The sequence below is a fragment of the Anolis sagrei genome, chromosome 5 (assembly GCF_037176765.1).
Source record: "Anolis sagrei isolate rAnoSag1 chromosome 5, rAnoSag1.mat, whole genome shotgun sequence".
Taxonomy (NCBI): Eukaryota; Metazoa; Chordata; class Lepidosauria; order Squamata; family Dactyloidae; genus Anolis; species Anolis sagrei.
In genome coordinates, this window is record NC_090025.1 from 185,516,478 (window position 1) to 185,533,764 (window position 17,287).

Below are 17,287 nucleotides of genomic sequence, written 5' to 3' on the forward strand. Positions count from 1 at the left end.
GGAATACACACTTTCAAGCCAGAAACAGAACTTTTTCTTTACTGACATTTTTGTAGAGCCTGGCTGCCTAGCCATCTGTCCAGAAACATTTGATTGTGTTCTTGTGGCATCAAACATCAGGGTGCTGTTCCTGGGTTATACATGTCTGTTCCTAATTGCCCTTCTTGTGAAAAATATACCACGTTCATTAGAGGGGCACGACTTTGTCCTGGCCAGAGAAAATGTGCCCTCCATATCTTTCATGAATTTTCTGGCATACAAACAAAGTGTTTGCCTTCTACTCAAGTGTAATCTTCATTGTACAAATTGACCAACCAGGAACAAACATCTAAAACTCAGGAACAAACCTAGATTTAAAAATCCTATGATTTTCAATTGTAGGGACATACAGACATTGGAATATTTCGCTATTAGGCTCAAAACTGTGATATTTCCGGATTTTCCGCTCCTGGAAATCTCATATTTTTTGCCTTTTGTAGTGATTGCTTCCATATTTACAGGGAACAGAATCTGGCCACCCTCCTGTTTGCTGTGGAAGCTCCTGGGATAAAGGTACTGTCAGGATTGGCCCTAAGTAAATTGCCATCCTGGACCTATTTTGGACAGAGGCAGTTTGGACAAGCAATCAGATTTAGGGTAAAAGGTGTTTTGTAAAGTAGAAGAGAAAGTTGCCTGTCATTGTGTTTTTAGGAAATTTGTTTGCTCTCTCTCTCCTCATTATTTCACATGGTTTTCAACTGTTTCTACAATTTGATTGAGAATGGATTTGAGAAGCAGCTTTTCATCAAGGAGGAGCTCCTACCCGTCTGTGCATTCACATCTCTATTCTGGATGAACCAATGGCCGGATACGGAGAAACACTTCTTCATGGTCCTTTGTAAAACTCCTAAAGAGGAAATATCTGATTATTTAGATAACATCGGTAAAAGCATTTGTGAGATATGAAAAAATGTTCACCTCCGCATGGTTTAGGAAGCGAATATGGGTTGTCCAAGCTCAACATGGCAAAATGTTTGGAGCCAATCTTTGATGGACTTTTCCATCTAAATCTCTTCTATTGTAGCATTGGGCAAGCACTGCGAATTGAAAAAGATAAACATTATGAAACCTAAGTGAAGCAATATTGCATAGCAGTGATGCTGAATGGTTTGCTTACACCTGCAAGATGAAAACTGAGCACTTGCAACCTTCAATTAACTTACCATTAGCTTTAAATGCACTGTAGTAGTGAATGACAGAAGAAGCAGAGGCGACGTTTGTCAGCTTCAGAATTCTCCATTTTATATGATGCTCCTCTCCATGGAACACAGTTGAGCAACGAATAAGAGTATCTACACAACTTTGGAAATGTAGCACCTGGGGCAGTTTGGCCCATGAGGGAAATGGAAACCACTTCTCCATCATTGCCATTTTATTCCAAAGTTGTATCTATAAAAGACACAACCAACATGTTATCCTTCTTTCATCTCAAATAAAGCCAGGGGATCATCAAACATGGAGTGTGGTTCTCTGCATCTTTAAAAAGATAAGAGAAGGCTGAGAGGAGACATGGTGGTCATGTATAAATATGTGAGGGGAAGTCATAGGGAGGAGGGAGCAAGGTTGTTTTCTGCTGTCCTGGAGACTAGGACACATAACAATGGCCTCAAACTATAGGAAAGGAGATTCCACTTGAACATTAGAAGAACTTCCTGATGGGGAGAGCTAATCAACAGTGGAACTCTCTGCCCCAGAGTGTGGTGGAGGCTCCTTCTTTGAAGGCTTTTCAACAGAGGCTGGATGGCCATCTGTTGTGGGTGCTTTGAATGCGATTTTCCTGCTTCTTGGCAGGGGGCTGGACTGGATGGCCCATGAGGTCTCTTCCAGCTCTATGATTCTATGTTTCTATAACATAAGGGCAAAGCTAGACATGATGTTATGGTTGGCTTGCATTTAATGTATTTATTTAAAATGCAAATAGAAACCACTGAGCTGCTGCTGCTGATCACACTCATGACAGATGGGGGCTGTATCTACACTGCAGAATTATAGCAGTTTGACACATATTAATTCTGCAGTGTTCATGCATTCTAAGAATGCTTATGTTATCAGTTTCTCTATTTCAGTGAGTTAACTTCAAAGGTTCCAAAATATTCCTTTGCAGACAGATCCAGACTAATGTGGCCATCCAGATCTTTTGAACTTCAACTCCCAGAATTCCTGACAACTGGCCGAACTGGGAGTTGAAGTCCCAAACACCCTGAGAGCAAAACTGGGAATACTTGATTTAGTCCTTTTAATATAAAAGTTGTACATACCATACTTACCTGTAAAGTCATTGTTTCAAGGGGTTTTGACAGTGGAATAAAGTTATGTTTCAAACAAAAAAACACAAGAAGAGATTAAGGCAATGTCTTTCAAAACAAGATGTAACTTTTACTTGTTACTGTTGTTGATTTTTAAGGGTTTGAGGGGACATTCTGAAGTCTTATGCACTATTCTGTTATCAGTTTTAAGGGCTTTCCAGAAAAATGTATAAAGTAAACATACGAAACAAAGTGTAATATGTTACAATGGGCAACGCTGAGGCCTTTGTGATGGTTTACAATCAATTAGTAAAGGTAAAAGTTTCACCTGACATTAAGTCTAGTCATGTCCGACTCTGGGGGTTGGTGCTCATCTCCATTTCTAAGCTGAAGAGCTGGCATTCTTCGTAGATGTCTCCAAAGTCATGTGGCCAGCATGACTGCATGGAGCGCTGTTACCTTCCCACAGTTACCTTCCCTATTGATCTACTCACATTTGCATGTTTCGAACTGCTATGTTGGGAGAACCTGGGCCTAACACCAGGAGAACACCCCGCTCCTCAGATTCGAACTGCCAACGTTTCAGTCAGCACGTTCAATGGCTCAGCAGTTGAACCCGCTGCACTACTACTAATTGACATAATCAATTATTTTAAAAAGAAACAACTTTGCTCCATTGTTTTTTGTATCAGTGTTTCACATGCCAAATTGAAGCCTACCTTTTCCTGAATCTTCAGGCTAAGCAAAAAACAATGTAAACATTAGGCTTGGGTAACCACGGAAAAATTTGGTTCTAAACTCGTTTTGTTTTTAGGGGGCCCTTGCATTTTGTTTTTTTTTAATAATTCCGAAATTTTCCTTTAAAAAATTTCGAAATATACGAAATTTCGTAAAATTATGAATCGATTCGTTAATGGCGGACGCGATTGCGCAATATGCTAAAAAAACCACCAGATGGGAGAGGGGGAACTTCTGAAGCTTCCCTCTCCCTCTGTTGTTGACTGTTGGTGTGATAAAACACACAACAACTATAAAACTTGCACCAGACATGCGAAAATAATTACAAAATAATTACGAAATAATTACAAAATAATTACAAAATAATTACGAAATAAATTGAAAAAATTGTTTCGAATCTAATTTACTCCTCACACTATTCCTGCATGGCTCAATATTGGATCGTAAGCTAATTTAAATACGAATTAATAACAAATTACGAAATTAACAAACGAAACCGCCCAAGCCTAGTAAACATGTATGTCGATCCAGGTCCTTTAATTATTTGTACCACTGGTCAATAGATGAAGGATGGAAGGAGGAAGGGAGGGAGGTAGATGTAAAGAAACACATAATGTTAACATACTGGAAGAAGCATTATTTAGCTGGTTTAGTCTGCTCTAAAAGGACATAATAGTTCAAGGAGCAAAATTATTCCGATCTTCCCAGACTGTGGACTGCAAGAATGAGTCTTCCATCCCTGCCTTGCCTTTCAAACAGAGCACCAAATGGCACCTATGGTACACTATCAGATTATATTATCAACCCAGAGAGAGGAAGATAAAAGCTTTGCCGCGAAGTTGAATGTATGCATATTTTCAGTACTCAGATACAAGGAATGCTTTCAAAATGGAACTCTGAGATGGAAGCTTAAAGATTAGCATGATAAGCCTCTATGGTAAATGGGCTCTTAAGGAAAATGAAGGAATTTGAGTCTGCTTATTGTTAACGAACCCTAGCAATACAGGACTTCCATATTTTACAGTAATAACAGCTGCTAGTTTCTTTTTTTCAGTTGCAAGGTGCATCTACACTGAAGAATTAAAGTAGATAGATTAAAGTAGTTTGACGCCATTTAAACTGTTATTATCATTGAAGTCCTAGAATCATAGAATCATAGAATCTAAGAGTTGGAAGAGACCTCATGGGCCATCCAGTCCAACCCCCTGCCAAGAAGCAAGAATATTGCATTCAAATCACCCCTGACAGATGGCCATCCAGCCTCTGTTTAAAAGCTTCCAAAGAAGGAACCTCCACCACACTCCGGGGCAGAGAGTTCCACTGCTGAACGGCTCTCACAGTCAGGAAGTTCTTCCTCTTCCTCATCCTCTGGCATGGTTGGATATTGTATCAAAAATGTTGCTCTATCCTCATAGTTTCATACCCTAACCTCTGATGCAAGATCTTGGCCATGGATTTTGCACAGTAATGGTGAGGTTTTGTACATTATGTGTACTGTGGCACATAATTATCTCCTGAAACAGTTTGTGATATACAACTACTGGGTGAAAACTATATGATGCTACTGCATGGAGACAGCTGTCGGAATTATTCATTCTTGCAGACATGGATAAAATACTCAAAGACGTACATAACTTGTGTTTTCATAAATGCTTTCATGTCCTATGTTGGTGATAATTTACAATATTTCATCTGTATGTGTGTGTGACTTATCGTGACCCTATACATTTCATAGGGTTTTCTTAGGCAAGGAATCCTCAGCTGGTTTACTAGTTCCTTCTTCTGAAATAGAGGCTACAGCATCTGGCACTTGCTGGTGGTCTTCCATTCAAGTACTAACTCTGAGTAGCTTCTAAGATCAGCTAGGATCTGGTGCATTTAAGGCATTTAAGCCCTATATTTATATATCAGGCATGACAAATTTTATGTCATTTAATTCATTTTTTCTTCTACCAGAGGTTCAGCAGTTCTGCACATAACTCTAGATGAAATATCTTTATGTCATCGATAAAAATGTGTGTTAATCCTCTGGCAATGTGACAGAAGGAGCTTCAGTATGATCTTTCTCACCAGTTTGTTCTTCTTATGCCCATTTCAGGACGATGTGGCCCAGCCACTGAACCTCTCGGCAAAACCCAAGACAAATGACAGCAAGTCACCCACATCTCCCACCTCTCCCCATATGCCATCACTGAGAATAAACAGCGGGAGCAGCTCTCTGAAATCTTCTGTGCCAGCAACGTTAGCTAGTCCTTCAGCAAGGGTCAACACAATAGGTAAGTGGTATTGATTAAGCCTTTCCTCTAACAAGGAATCCTCTGCCAACCTGAAAAGTTTGGGTAGGTCATGTACCCTTTTGAAAAGTATGCTGCCAGACTAAGAGTTGATAGAGTGAAAATACACTGGGACCATCTTCAATTAGGTCCTGAACTCCCAAGCTCTTAGGGCTAACATGACAATTTTCAAGTAATCCTTGCTCCAAATCCAACTTCAAATCACTGCAAACATGAAAGTTCAATTCCCTGATCCCAGAGCCCGTAGACACCCCCAATGCTACTTAAAACACAATTTTAAAAGGCCGAAAATATACTAGAATGGCAACTGGAAGTTATAAGATCACATACAACGACGACGACGACAACGACAACAATAATATTAATAATAATAATAATTATTTATTTATTTATTTTCCGCCCTTCTCTCCAGGGGACTCAGAGCATATTACAGTATGTACATTCATAAGCAAACATTCAATGCCTTTTAACAATATTATACAATGAGACACACAAACACAAGCAAGGGCAGAGGCCTCTCCTTTCATTTCCAGCTTCTGGAGGCGGTGCTCATCTCTTGCTCTCTCCATTTTCAAGCCGAGGAGCCTCCGTTGTCATCTCCCGGTAGAGTGGCTGGCAAGATTGCTTGGAACATCCCTTTGCTTTTTCCTGCAGTACCTATTAATCTACTCACATTTTATGTTTTCAAACTTCTAAGTTGGCAGGAGCTGGAGCTGACAGACAGGAGCTTACCCTGTCTTTTGGATTCAAACTGCCGACCTTCATGTCAGCAGTTCAGCAACACAAAGGTTTAACCCATTGTGGATTCAAACTGCCAACCTTCAGGTCAGCAGTTCAGCAACACAAAGGTTTAACACAAAGGTTTAACCCATGGCCCCAATGCATTCTTGACTTGTCGAAGGCTTTCATGGCCAGAATCACTGGGTTGTTGTAGGTTTTTTTTTTTGGGCTATATGACCATGGTCTAGAGGCATTCCCTCCTGACGTTTCGCCTGCATCTATGGCAAGCATCCTCAGAGGTTGTGAGGTGAACCTCACAACTTCTGAGGATACTTGCCATAGATGCAGGCGAAATGTCAGGAGAGAATGCCTCTAGACCATGGCCATATAGCCCGAAAAAACCTACAACAACCCATTTTTGACTTTTCTTTTTAAAAGAATGAACCAAAACTACTGCCTCTATAAGTCAGATAAAATAGTACATGGCATCAGTGTTTGTTGTGTACTGAGTCCACTCTGAAACTCCTACACCAGTTTTTCTCAAAACTTTGGTTATCCAGATGTTCTGGCCTTCAACTCCCAGAATCCTTAGCCAGCTTGGCCAACAGTCAGGAATACTGGGAGTGAAAGTCCAAAACATCTGGGAAACACTGTCCTATGCATTTGAGAGGATGGAGTAGGTGGAAAATGCCAGAGGCAGCTCATGGAGTTAGCATGGGGGCATTTCATCGCAAAATTGCAGGGTGGTTGTATGCTTTCTCTTCAGTCCTTAAATCTTCCCCAGATGCAACAGAAAGGCAAGAGTGCAGAAGTCCTCCTGCCTGACATACAAAGGCCTCTCTGAGCCGATTTGAAGAGCCACACCATCGCTGCACACTCTTCTTAATTCCCCAGATAAAATCTTTCTCGCTCCCAGTCTCTGGCCCCTTTCCTGCCTTTGGAATCCTTGCCATTTCCCTTCCCTCCTTTTCAGCGAAATGTAGATTTTGAAAGGCCGTACCTGTAATGAGTGATAATGTAATTGGATAAAAGCTGTGAGGATGACTGGAGTTGTAAAGGTCACTCTTGTAAGGAGAATTAATGTGTTATACCATTAATAAACCATGGGAAACTGTGGACCAAAAGATAACATACTTAAGTTATTGTTAATGACATAGACTTCACTGCCGTATATCTTTGTGGGACAGATATAGAAAGGGACTTTTTGAGGTTACAGAATGGTATCGCTGTGCGTGCTGTCTCGGATAACAGAGGCTGGTCCCTCCTCCTCCTCTCCACTGCCATTTTCTTTAAGGCAAAGGAAACCTTTTGCTGGAAGTTACTGGTTGAGTTACAGTCAGTAGATGGTAGGAATGAATATCTTGCTACTTACTATTAACCTAGATCGGCTACTTATACTGTATCCCACAATAATGTGGAGATATGACCTCTCCTGTCCCCGCAAAATGTGGCCAAAAAGTAAACTATTTTGCATTTGGTAATCGAAATGTCTGGATGTAAATTTGGAAGTAATCAGTAAAATACAAGTGAGAAAACAGTGCAACTCTCCATAGTAGGGAAGAAGACTGTGCTTATTTAGATCTGATAACTAAGGATACATCCAAATTGTACATTAAACACAGTTTGATACCACTTTAATTAGGAGCCCCCAGTGGTGCAGTGGGTTAAACCCCTGTACCGGTAGGACTAAAGACCGACAGGTCGCAGGTTCAAATCCAGGGAGAGTGCGAATGAGCTCCCTCTATCAGCTCCAGCTCCTCACGTGGGGACATGAGAGAAGCCTCCCACAAGGATGGTAAAACATCAAAAACATCTGTGCGTCTCCTGGGCAACGTCCTTGCAGACAGACAATTCTCTCACACCAGAAGCGACTTGCAGTTTCTTAAGTCGCTCGTGACATGACAAAAAAAACCCCAAACCACTTTAATTGCCATTGCTCAGTGCTATGGACTTGTGGGTCTTATTGCTTGGTGAGGCAACAGCGCTCTTTGGCAAAGAAGGCTAAAGACCCTGTAAAACTACAACTCCCACAATTTCATAGGATTAAGCCATGGCAGTTAAAGTGATGAAAAACTGCATTAATTCTACAATGTAGATGGACATCTGGCCTCAAATCCTACAGCCAATTACAATACACTATGATGCCACTTTCTGTCCTAAGAAATACTAGGTTTTGTAGTTTGGGGAGGCACTTTCATGTTCTGGCTGATAATGTTAAATTGCCTGTCATAGATGTGGGTGAAATATCAGGAGAGAATGCTTCTGGAACATGGACATCCTGCCCAGAAAACTCACAGCAACTCTCCTATCCTATGGAATACTAGGTTTTGTAGTTTGGGGAGGCACTTTCATGTTCTGGCTGATCATTTTAAATTCCCCTCCCTAAACATTATAGAACCAGAGCACTATAATCATGCAGTGCAAATTGTCCCTGGTTGCAGAGCAAAACCAATTGCATGATACTACATTAATTGTACTCTCCAACCTTCATTCTGAATGGCAATGTGCAAAGAAATCAAAGAAACAGCAGGCAACTGGATGCACAGCCAAATGCATATGTGTATCCATGTGCAATCTCCATTAATGTGCAATGCACAGCCCACATCACACTTCCATACACTATATATTTGTGTGTGATATTCATCTGTAAACATATATTTAGCTCCATTTCTGCTGTTTTTTTCTGAGTGGAATTTCATATGTGAAAAAATATCTAACCTATAGGTAAATTTACACACATGTAACATGCCAAAATGCTGCCTTGGAGTGTGGTGGACTCTCCTTCTTTGGAAGTTTCTAAGCAAAACTGGATGAAATTAATCCCATGTGCCAGCAGGACTGCTGACTGAAAGGTCAGTGGTTTTAATCTGAGAGCAGAGTGAGCTCCCATCTGTCAGCTCCAACTCCTCATGTGGGGACGCATAAGATGGTGGCACATCCAGGCATCCCTTGGGTAACGTCCTTGCAGATGGGCAATTGTCTCACACCAGAATCAACTTGCAGTTTCTCAAATCGCTCCTGACATGAAAAAAAAATCTATCAAGGTTATTTTAATTGTATATTCCTGCATGGATGGCCCTTGTAGTCTCTTCCAACTGACTCTATGATTCTAATAGTATTCAGGTATTAATTGTTACTGGGGAATTCTGAAATGTTATAGTTGTAGATCTTGCCATCATAAATGTAGAGGATATGGCCAAGAATTTGCAACAGATCAGCAAGATATTAGGCATATGTGCTTTGAAAAAGGCTTTTTTAGACTGGGTTTTTCTTTTACTGGTGGATGCTTAGCTCCTGTTTAATTTATTATGCTTTTATACATTTTATACATTTGTACTATTTCATTATTATCCACCTTGAAACCCATGGAATGATGAAATTAATATAATGTATGAAATCTACCATCTCACATTGTTGCAAGAAACCTCCCCTTCATGATTTTCAGCCACCAGTCAGAACAGATTGGCAGTTACTTCAGTGTAATCTTATTTATTAATGAGATTTATGCTCCCTTCTTTAGGTTGTAATGTTTTATGGTGGCTAATTTAAGGTTAGAATGATAAAACGACAAAAAAGGGGGAAAATAATATAAGAAAATTGAAAATATTTTTAAAATATGATGATTACAATTGTGACTGTCTTTGAAATAATACTATTTTTAGTTGATTTAGTTTTTGAGTTGTACTAGGTCCCATTACAGGAGAAAAATGGCATGTAAATAAATTAGTTTAATGAATGAATGCATGAAAGCAACAAGAAAGCCTAAGGGAGCCCGGCTGCCACAGAGGGTTAAATCACTGAGCTGCTGAACTTGCTGACCGAAAGGTCGCCGGTTCAAATCTGGGGAGTGGGGTGAGCTCCTGCTGTTAGCCCAAGCTTTTGCTGACCTAGCAGTTCAAAAACATGCAAATGTTAATAGATCAATAGGTACTGCTCCAGCGATAAGGTAACGGCACTCTATGCAGTCATGCCAGCCACATGACCTTGGAGGTGTCTACGAACGATGCCAACTCTTTAGCTTAGAAATGGAGATGAGCACCACCCCCAGAGTTGGACACAACTAGACTTAATGTCAGGGGAAAACTTTTACCTTTACTATAGAAAAAAATTGGTGCTCTAAGCAATCAGCATTTTGCACTATTGGATTTTTATAATAATATAATAATAAAACTTCATTTATAACCTGCCCTCTCTCCTCAAAGGGACTCAGGATGGTTTACAAAAATAATAAAATGGCAAACATTCAATGTCGAGCAAATAACAACAATCATGGCAAAACAAAAAATAAAATATAAACAATATATTGTCGAAAGTTTTCATGGCCAGAATCACTAGGTTGCTGTGAGCTTTCCAGGCTGTATGGCAATGTTCCAGAAGCATTCTTTCCTGACATTTCCAACAGACCTCACAAGATCTGAGGATGCCTGCCATAGATGTGGGTTAAACATCAGGAGGGAATGCTTCTGGAACATGGCCATCCTACCCAGAAAACTCACAGCAACTCAAACACAATATAACTTATAAACAACCAAAACCGAGGGTTAGACTAAATAAACATTAGAAGTATATAAGAATTTTAGAGTTGGAAGAGAACACAAAGTCATCAAGTCCAACCCGCTGCCATGTAGGAACATGCAGTCCCAACACTCCCTACAGAGAGCCATCCAGCCTCTACTTAAAGACCTCCAGAGAAGAAGACTCCATGACACTCAAGGCATCATATTCCACTGTCTATTATCAAAAAGTTATTTCTAATGTCTTAATGGAATCTCTTTTCTTGAGATATTCACTTATTAGTTGCATTTTTCTATCCTTCCTTTTTTCCAGGGTGCAAATGACAACATATATGTATATCCCCATTCCTTGAATTTATCCTCATGAGAACTTTTCAAAGTAGATCAGGCTGAAGCTATAGACCCACAGCCATCCAGTGAATCTTATGGCTAGCATGATGGTATGAACCTGAATCCTCAAAGTGCATATCCAGTTCTCTAGCCCAGGCATTCCTAAAGTAGGATGGTGGAAAGATACAGGGGGTAATGAGAAAAGGGGATGGCAGATGAGTGTTTGGAGAGCATTGGAACAAAGCTAGCATTATTTACAAATTATGAACTTTGAGTCTCCTAAACATCCACGTCATAATGAACTTTAAATCAGAAACTGTTGGGAAGGCAGAGCTATGTAGCTTCGACATAATATACACAAACATTATGCTTATAAGTTCCGTGGTCAGCCTGAAAGTAGGAATGGAAATAATACTTGAAAAGACTGCAGAAAAGTGTTGGGAATTGTTTTTTGAGTGCTAGGAAAACCTGAGCAGGAAAACACTGCACTGATAAGAATTTTTGCACTTTGGGACTTGTTCTGTGCAATATTTGCGCATTCCAATATTTGTACAGAATTGATATATTCTGTGCATAAAACAGCATTTTTGTTGTTGTTGTTGTTATTGTCTCAGAGCAATTCTGAGGTTTTTCAGTTCATTTCCTGTACAGAAAATACTAGGGGTTGTGTGTGAAATTTGGACAAAACAAGCCCTCAACTATATTTTCGGAAAAGGAAACAGCATTTTCTATATATATTGCAGAAATATTATTTTTATATACACAGAAAATGCAGTTTCCAGTGCAGAAAAGCTATTTTCCTGTTCAGAAAAATGTATTTTGTAATTTTGCACCAAAGTAGTCCCTGAATTGTGAACAGACTTTGACAATTGTGTCGTTTTTGAAGACTTTATTGCAATGCAATGAAAATGGCTAAAATTACTTGTTGCTTCCTTCAAGAATAAAATTAACAAATAATTATATCTCTGGGTTGAAGCTATTCCAAAAAAAGTAATATAAAGGTGTGGACATTTTAAAAACAGCTGAAAAGTGGAATGACAGTTAATTGGTGCTCTACCTGCCAAATTGGGATAGTTGGAGAATATTTATTTCGTTTCCAGGAATTCCATTTGAATTCTTGTCCAGTCCATCTAGTTGCAAGAATTTAAGAATTCCAGACCCTTCTCCTGTCCTCCTTCTTTTACATTTTAAAAACTGAATGGTTAAAATTCTGTATTGTGTTGGTGCAATATAAATCTATATTCATGTATCTTTACAGTAGCTGTGATACATTGCCTTTCTGCTACTTATACTTCTAGAACTACATATATGCAACTGCAAACGGAATACATCCAATGCGTATTTGCCCCCAAAATAAAACTGTATGTGGAAAGGAGCTTATCTGTGTCTGTATAATGCCAAAGGGACTCCAACTTATGTATTTTTGTACACCGTGCTGGTGAATGGAGAGAAATCACGTCAGAGCCTGGGAGAGCTCAGAAACCTGAGCAGTTTAGGAAAGAAATGCAATCTGCAGAGTCTTCCATATGGTCCTATCACCGAGTTAACATGAAAAAGGTGTTGAGGCCACATGGTGCATCATTTTCGAGTGTGGACAAAACTGGAGGACATTCAGATAGTCAAATATTTTGCTACATTAAAAGCAAGTAAACCATCTGTCCAGGTAGTTAGTAAATTAGGATTTTACATATAATGTATTAATTTATTAAATGCAAGGAACAATTTATCTGGAGTTTTGAAATGATGTCTCGGAGTCATGCAGTCTGAAGAAGACACCTCAGGCCCAATTTATACATGAAGCTGAATGAAATGGTCCAATGGTTATGGCATTTATTTTTGAAAGTCTAGAATAAAAGGACTGAGCTAAAAGTTTTCTTCCTGAGCTAAAGTCAGCCCTCCATATCTACACACTCTGTATCCATGGGTTCAGCCATTCTGTAATTGCAACATATGGTTATTTACTAAAGTCTATGCACCATCGAACCCTGTTTGGCACTGCTAGATGGCCACCCATACCATCCCCTCCCATTCTCTTTACACAGCAGTCTCTGCGTGCAACATGGGTCCTACCAGTCAGGCATTGCCTGGAGTGGTGTTGACCTGGGCAACAATGGAAGTCTGCCCTCTTCTTCTCCTTCCCTTCCCTGATCAGTCCATCATCTCAGCCAACATCATTGCAGTTAATAACTGACTCATAGGACCCATGTTGCAACTAGAGAACTCTGTTATACTGAGAATAGGAGGGGATGGTAAATAGTACCATCTCATCTTGAAACTGGCTCAACTGCCAAACTCAGGGGATTGTCAAAATTCATTCCTGAATTCAGACTATCCTCTGACTTTGGTTAAAGCTCGTCAAGGGCACATTAAGGGGACAATATCTCATATTACCCCAGATCAGCTCCATGCAGTGTTTGGCTGCCATGGAGTTGATCTGGGGCTCTTTTGCATTAGGTGATCAGTATAGATGTGCCCCATGTCTCAGGAACTCCTCCATAGAAATTATTATATCTATAGCTAAAAAGGGGGAAGGGGCGATCAGACACATGCTTTTATGGAATCCCTAGAAAATTCTGCTTACGAAACCCTGCTGTACACTGTAAAATGAAGGCTGTTCGACACCAATTTGATTGACATGGCTCCATGAGAGTTGTAGTTTGGTGATGTACCTGCACTATTTGGCAGCGAAGGCTATAAGCCTTGCAAAACTACAACTCCCATATTTCCATAGCAATTAAAGTGATATAAAACTGCATTAATTCTACCATATAAATACACTGCGAGTCTCAAATGCCTTTTGGAGCTATAGTCTCCAGAATCGCCACAGCTAAATTGAACTGGGTCTATGATTAGTACAGGGTTTCTGGGATTTGGAGACAACAATAACTTCTAATCTCTGCCGAGGTTCCCCTAGCCACATGAATTGGAAGTTCCCCAATCCTTGTAGGTTTTAATATCTGAGTGAAGCCAGGATTGCCAATGCTGTTTCTTTCAAAATGGTTTTAGAAAGCATTAAAAAATAAAGAAGCTGTGTACACATGGAACAGCAATGGCGAAAACCTTCCAGCGCTGTTAGTCTGAACTAATCTGACACCAGCCTCTCTCCCCTGTCATGTTTCAAAAAGTGGAGCGCAAGGAGACAGTGTTGTACATTCTTTGGCAATCGGCAGATCAGATAGAAGACGCAAGCAATACAACAAGGATGTGTAATCTGACATGATTAGACAAGGCTCTTTAGGAACAGAACATTCATAATTGAGACAAAAGAAAAGAGTATTAATAACACTTTTCTAACGCGGCAGTTAGCCATTTTATATTTCCTTTCTTTAATCTTAGTGTTTTTCAACAAATCATGGGATTTAATAGCGTGTTTTGGCAGATTAGAGGATTTATGGCCCAGATGTTTTTTGTTCTAAAAATGGATTAGGGTGTAAAGTTTGCTGGAATCCATGGAACATGTTGAGGCAAGCCGGTCATTTTGCGTGTGATTAGTGCCAGCCGTCTGTCTCACGGCCCCTCCATCTGTTACAATTCACCAATGGATCTGGTTAGATTTAGCCTCATGTCACAAACAGAAGCCCCTTTTCCGGGCAATTTCATATTGCAGTTTTCAGGGCTCAGAACAAAATGCCGCGTCAATGCCCTAGTTTAAAAAATATGGAGAACGCAACCAAGGGAAGGGGAGGAAGGTAACTTTGAGAGATGATCAATATGAGTTCCTTTCGCCTAAATAGATCCAGAGTTTTAACCAAGCTGTAAAAACACTGAATCTTAATATAGCCTATGAGAAAGCAGGCTGAAGCTGTAACAGGAGTGAATGGGAAGGTTGAGGGCAGGTTTAAAATGGGTAATGAATGTAAAAGTGAATGGTTTCAGATGCTATTGCAGCTAAAGCTTAGGCAGTGTTGTGTTGTGTGTATGTGTGTTTGCAAGCATGTGCCCTTTAGCCAAGGAGAGAACATCTGACCCGGCATTAACAGATTGGGAATCAGTCTAAAGTCTGTGGCTGTGTGGTTCCTTATGTATCTCTAAATGACAGGTGGTGTGGAGAGGAGTGTGTGTGTGCATGTGTGCATGTGTGTGTCAATCGGAAGCTGACATTCTATGGCAGAGCTTTATGCGCTCCGCCACCATAGCTCATAGCAAAGCAACGCCACCTGTGCTTTATTAAGGTACTTAAGAGGTTGGAGGATGGGGAGCAAGATAGTCCTGTTCTCCCAACCACCATTACGGCAATTAATAAGCTGGCCTATCTGCTCAAGGAAATGTAATTATGTTTCCACAATTTACTGTACAGCTTTTTTTAAAAAAAAAAAATAATACACTGCTTCTGCTCCTCAAGTGCAATGTAATGCTATGTGCTGGGCAAGACTAACATGGTTCCTATCCAATAGATTTATAGGGTTCAAATTGAGTAAGTGTTGTATACAGGTCAATCTACACCATAGAATTAGCACAGTTTGGCACTACTTTAACTGTCATAGCTCAATGCTGTGGAACCTTGAGTTTTCCCCTTGTGACCATGCCAAAATACGCACTTTTCTTTGCATGTTTTCCTAATAAAGTAAGTCATACAATGTATTGTCGAAGGCTTTCATGGCTGGAATCACTGGGTTGTTGTAGGTTTTTTTGGGATATATGGCCATGTTCTAAAGGCATTTTCTCCTGACGTTTCGCCTGCATCTAAGACCTCACTATCTCTAAGGATGCTTGCCATAGATGCAGGCGAAACGTCAGGAGAAAGTGCCTTTAGAACATAGCCATATATCCCAAAAAAAACCTACAACAACCCAAAGTCATACTATTTCACTTTCAGAAACCATATTTTGAAAAATATGAACAAAATGTTGAGATATTTTAAATGAGAGATTCAGTAAGAGTATTGGTAGATTTTTGGGGAGGTGGCCAACATTTACTCCCAAAACATCCCATTTAAAAAAATGGAAGTTGGGAACATTGGGGGCTGGTGTGGGACACATTCTGGCAACCATGAAATATGGGAGCCCTTTGAGATCCATGAATGGCACTTTCTCCATCCATGTACCACAAGAGAGGGGATATGGCTGTCGACTCATGCTTTGTTGTAGAGCCACAGTGGTGCAATGGGTTAAGCCCTTGTGCCGGCTGAACTGCTGATCTGAAGGTCAGCAGTTTGAATCTGCAGGAAGGATGAGCTCCTGTCTCTCAGCTCCAGCTTCTCATGCAGGAACATGAGAGAAGCCTCTCACAGGATGGTAACACATCTGGGCATCCCCTGGGCAGTGTCTCTGCAGACAGCCAATTCTCTCATACCATAAGCAACTTGCAGTTTCTCAAGTCGCTTCTGACACAATTAAAAAATGTTTTGTTATGAAAGTGAAATCAAACGTATTCTTTGTACTCTGAACCAGAGATTTGTATCATTAAGATTTTTTTCAGAATAGTTTAAGTGTAATTATTGTAATTACCTTAGACAAATAGGAAAATAAGATTTTTTTAAGCAACCAACTGCTGTGAGGCTTATAGTAATAACGCTAACTATTTTTAAAGGAACCTTTGAAGCTCTGATTTGTTTATTTTAATTACCTTCATAAATGGGAAATATAAAAATGTATTTTTTTTAAAAAAAATAACAGTAGCTAACTGCTGTGATACTTAGAATAATATAAGTAACTATTTTTAAAGTAACTTTTGAAGCTCTGCCCCAACAGGGTGTTGATCCTCTTTCTGAAAAAAATAATTTTGAGTCGTGATTGTGGCTCCTTGCCAAAATTAGGGACATGGATTGGCCTTCAATTTTCTGTTGTGAATGTGAAGTAGTAAACAACATGATTGTGATATTGGTTAAGAAAAGGGAAATACATAGAATCATAGAGTTGGAAGAGACCTCAAGGACCATCCAATCCAACCCCCTGCCATGCACAAACTAACACTCACAAACATGTAGCCTTTATTTTAGGCTGTTGGTGAAGAATGAAATACAAATGCATGTGTTTGTACAAAATGAGGATTTATCCTTCATAATGTTCAAGGTACCAACAGCTGACGAATTTGCTTGTTGCCCAGTATCCATCAGAGAAGGCATTGAAGTGTTTTGATTATAATAGCTTGTAATGATTCCTGGTAACCTTGCTTCTGTTTGTGTCCTCTCTCCCTTTCACCTTCTTTCTAGATATCCTTTCCTCCATCACGTCATCAGGTTACTTAAATGATCATGATGCTGTTACCAAGGCAATCCAAGAGGCTCGGCAGATGAAAGAACAGCTACGGCGGGAGCAACAGGTCCTGGATGGGAAGGTTGCTGTCGCAAACAACCTGGGTCTAAATAACTGCAGGACAGACAAGGTCAGTCCCTAGCTAGGTAATGTTTGGGTTAGCTCAGTGGTTCTCAACCTGTGGGTCCCCAGGTGTTTTGGCCTTCAACTCC

General features: G+C 40.0%; 1 protein-coding gene across 9 annotated transcripts in view; it reads left to right on the plus strand.

Annotated features, from left to right (window-relative positions):
* SOX5 (SRY-box transcription factor 5) overlaps positions 1 to 17,287 on the plus strand; it is an 897,493-nt gene that overhangs the window by 827,644 nt on the left and 52,562 nt on the right. For all 9 annotated transcript variants that reach the window (XM_060776580.2, XM_060776581.2, XM_067469306.1 and 6 more), the window contains 2 exons: positions 5,122 to 5,299; positions 17,033 to 17,205. In XM_060776580.2, the coding sequence (XP_060632563.2) occupies positions 5,122 to 5,299; positions 17,033 to 17,205 (351 nt within the window). The remainder of the gene's footprint in view (positions 1 to 5,121; positions 5,300 to 17,032; positions 17,206 to 17,287) is intronic.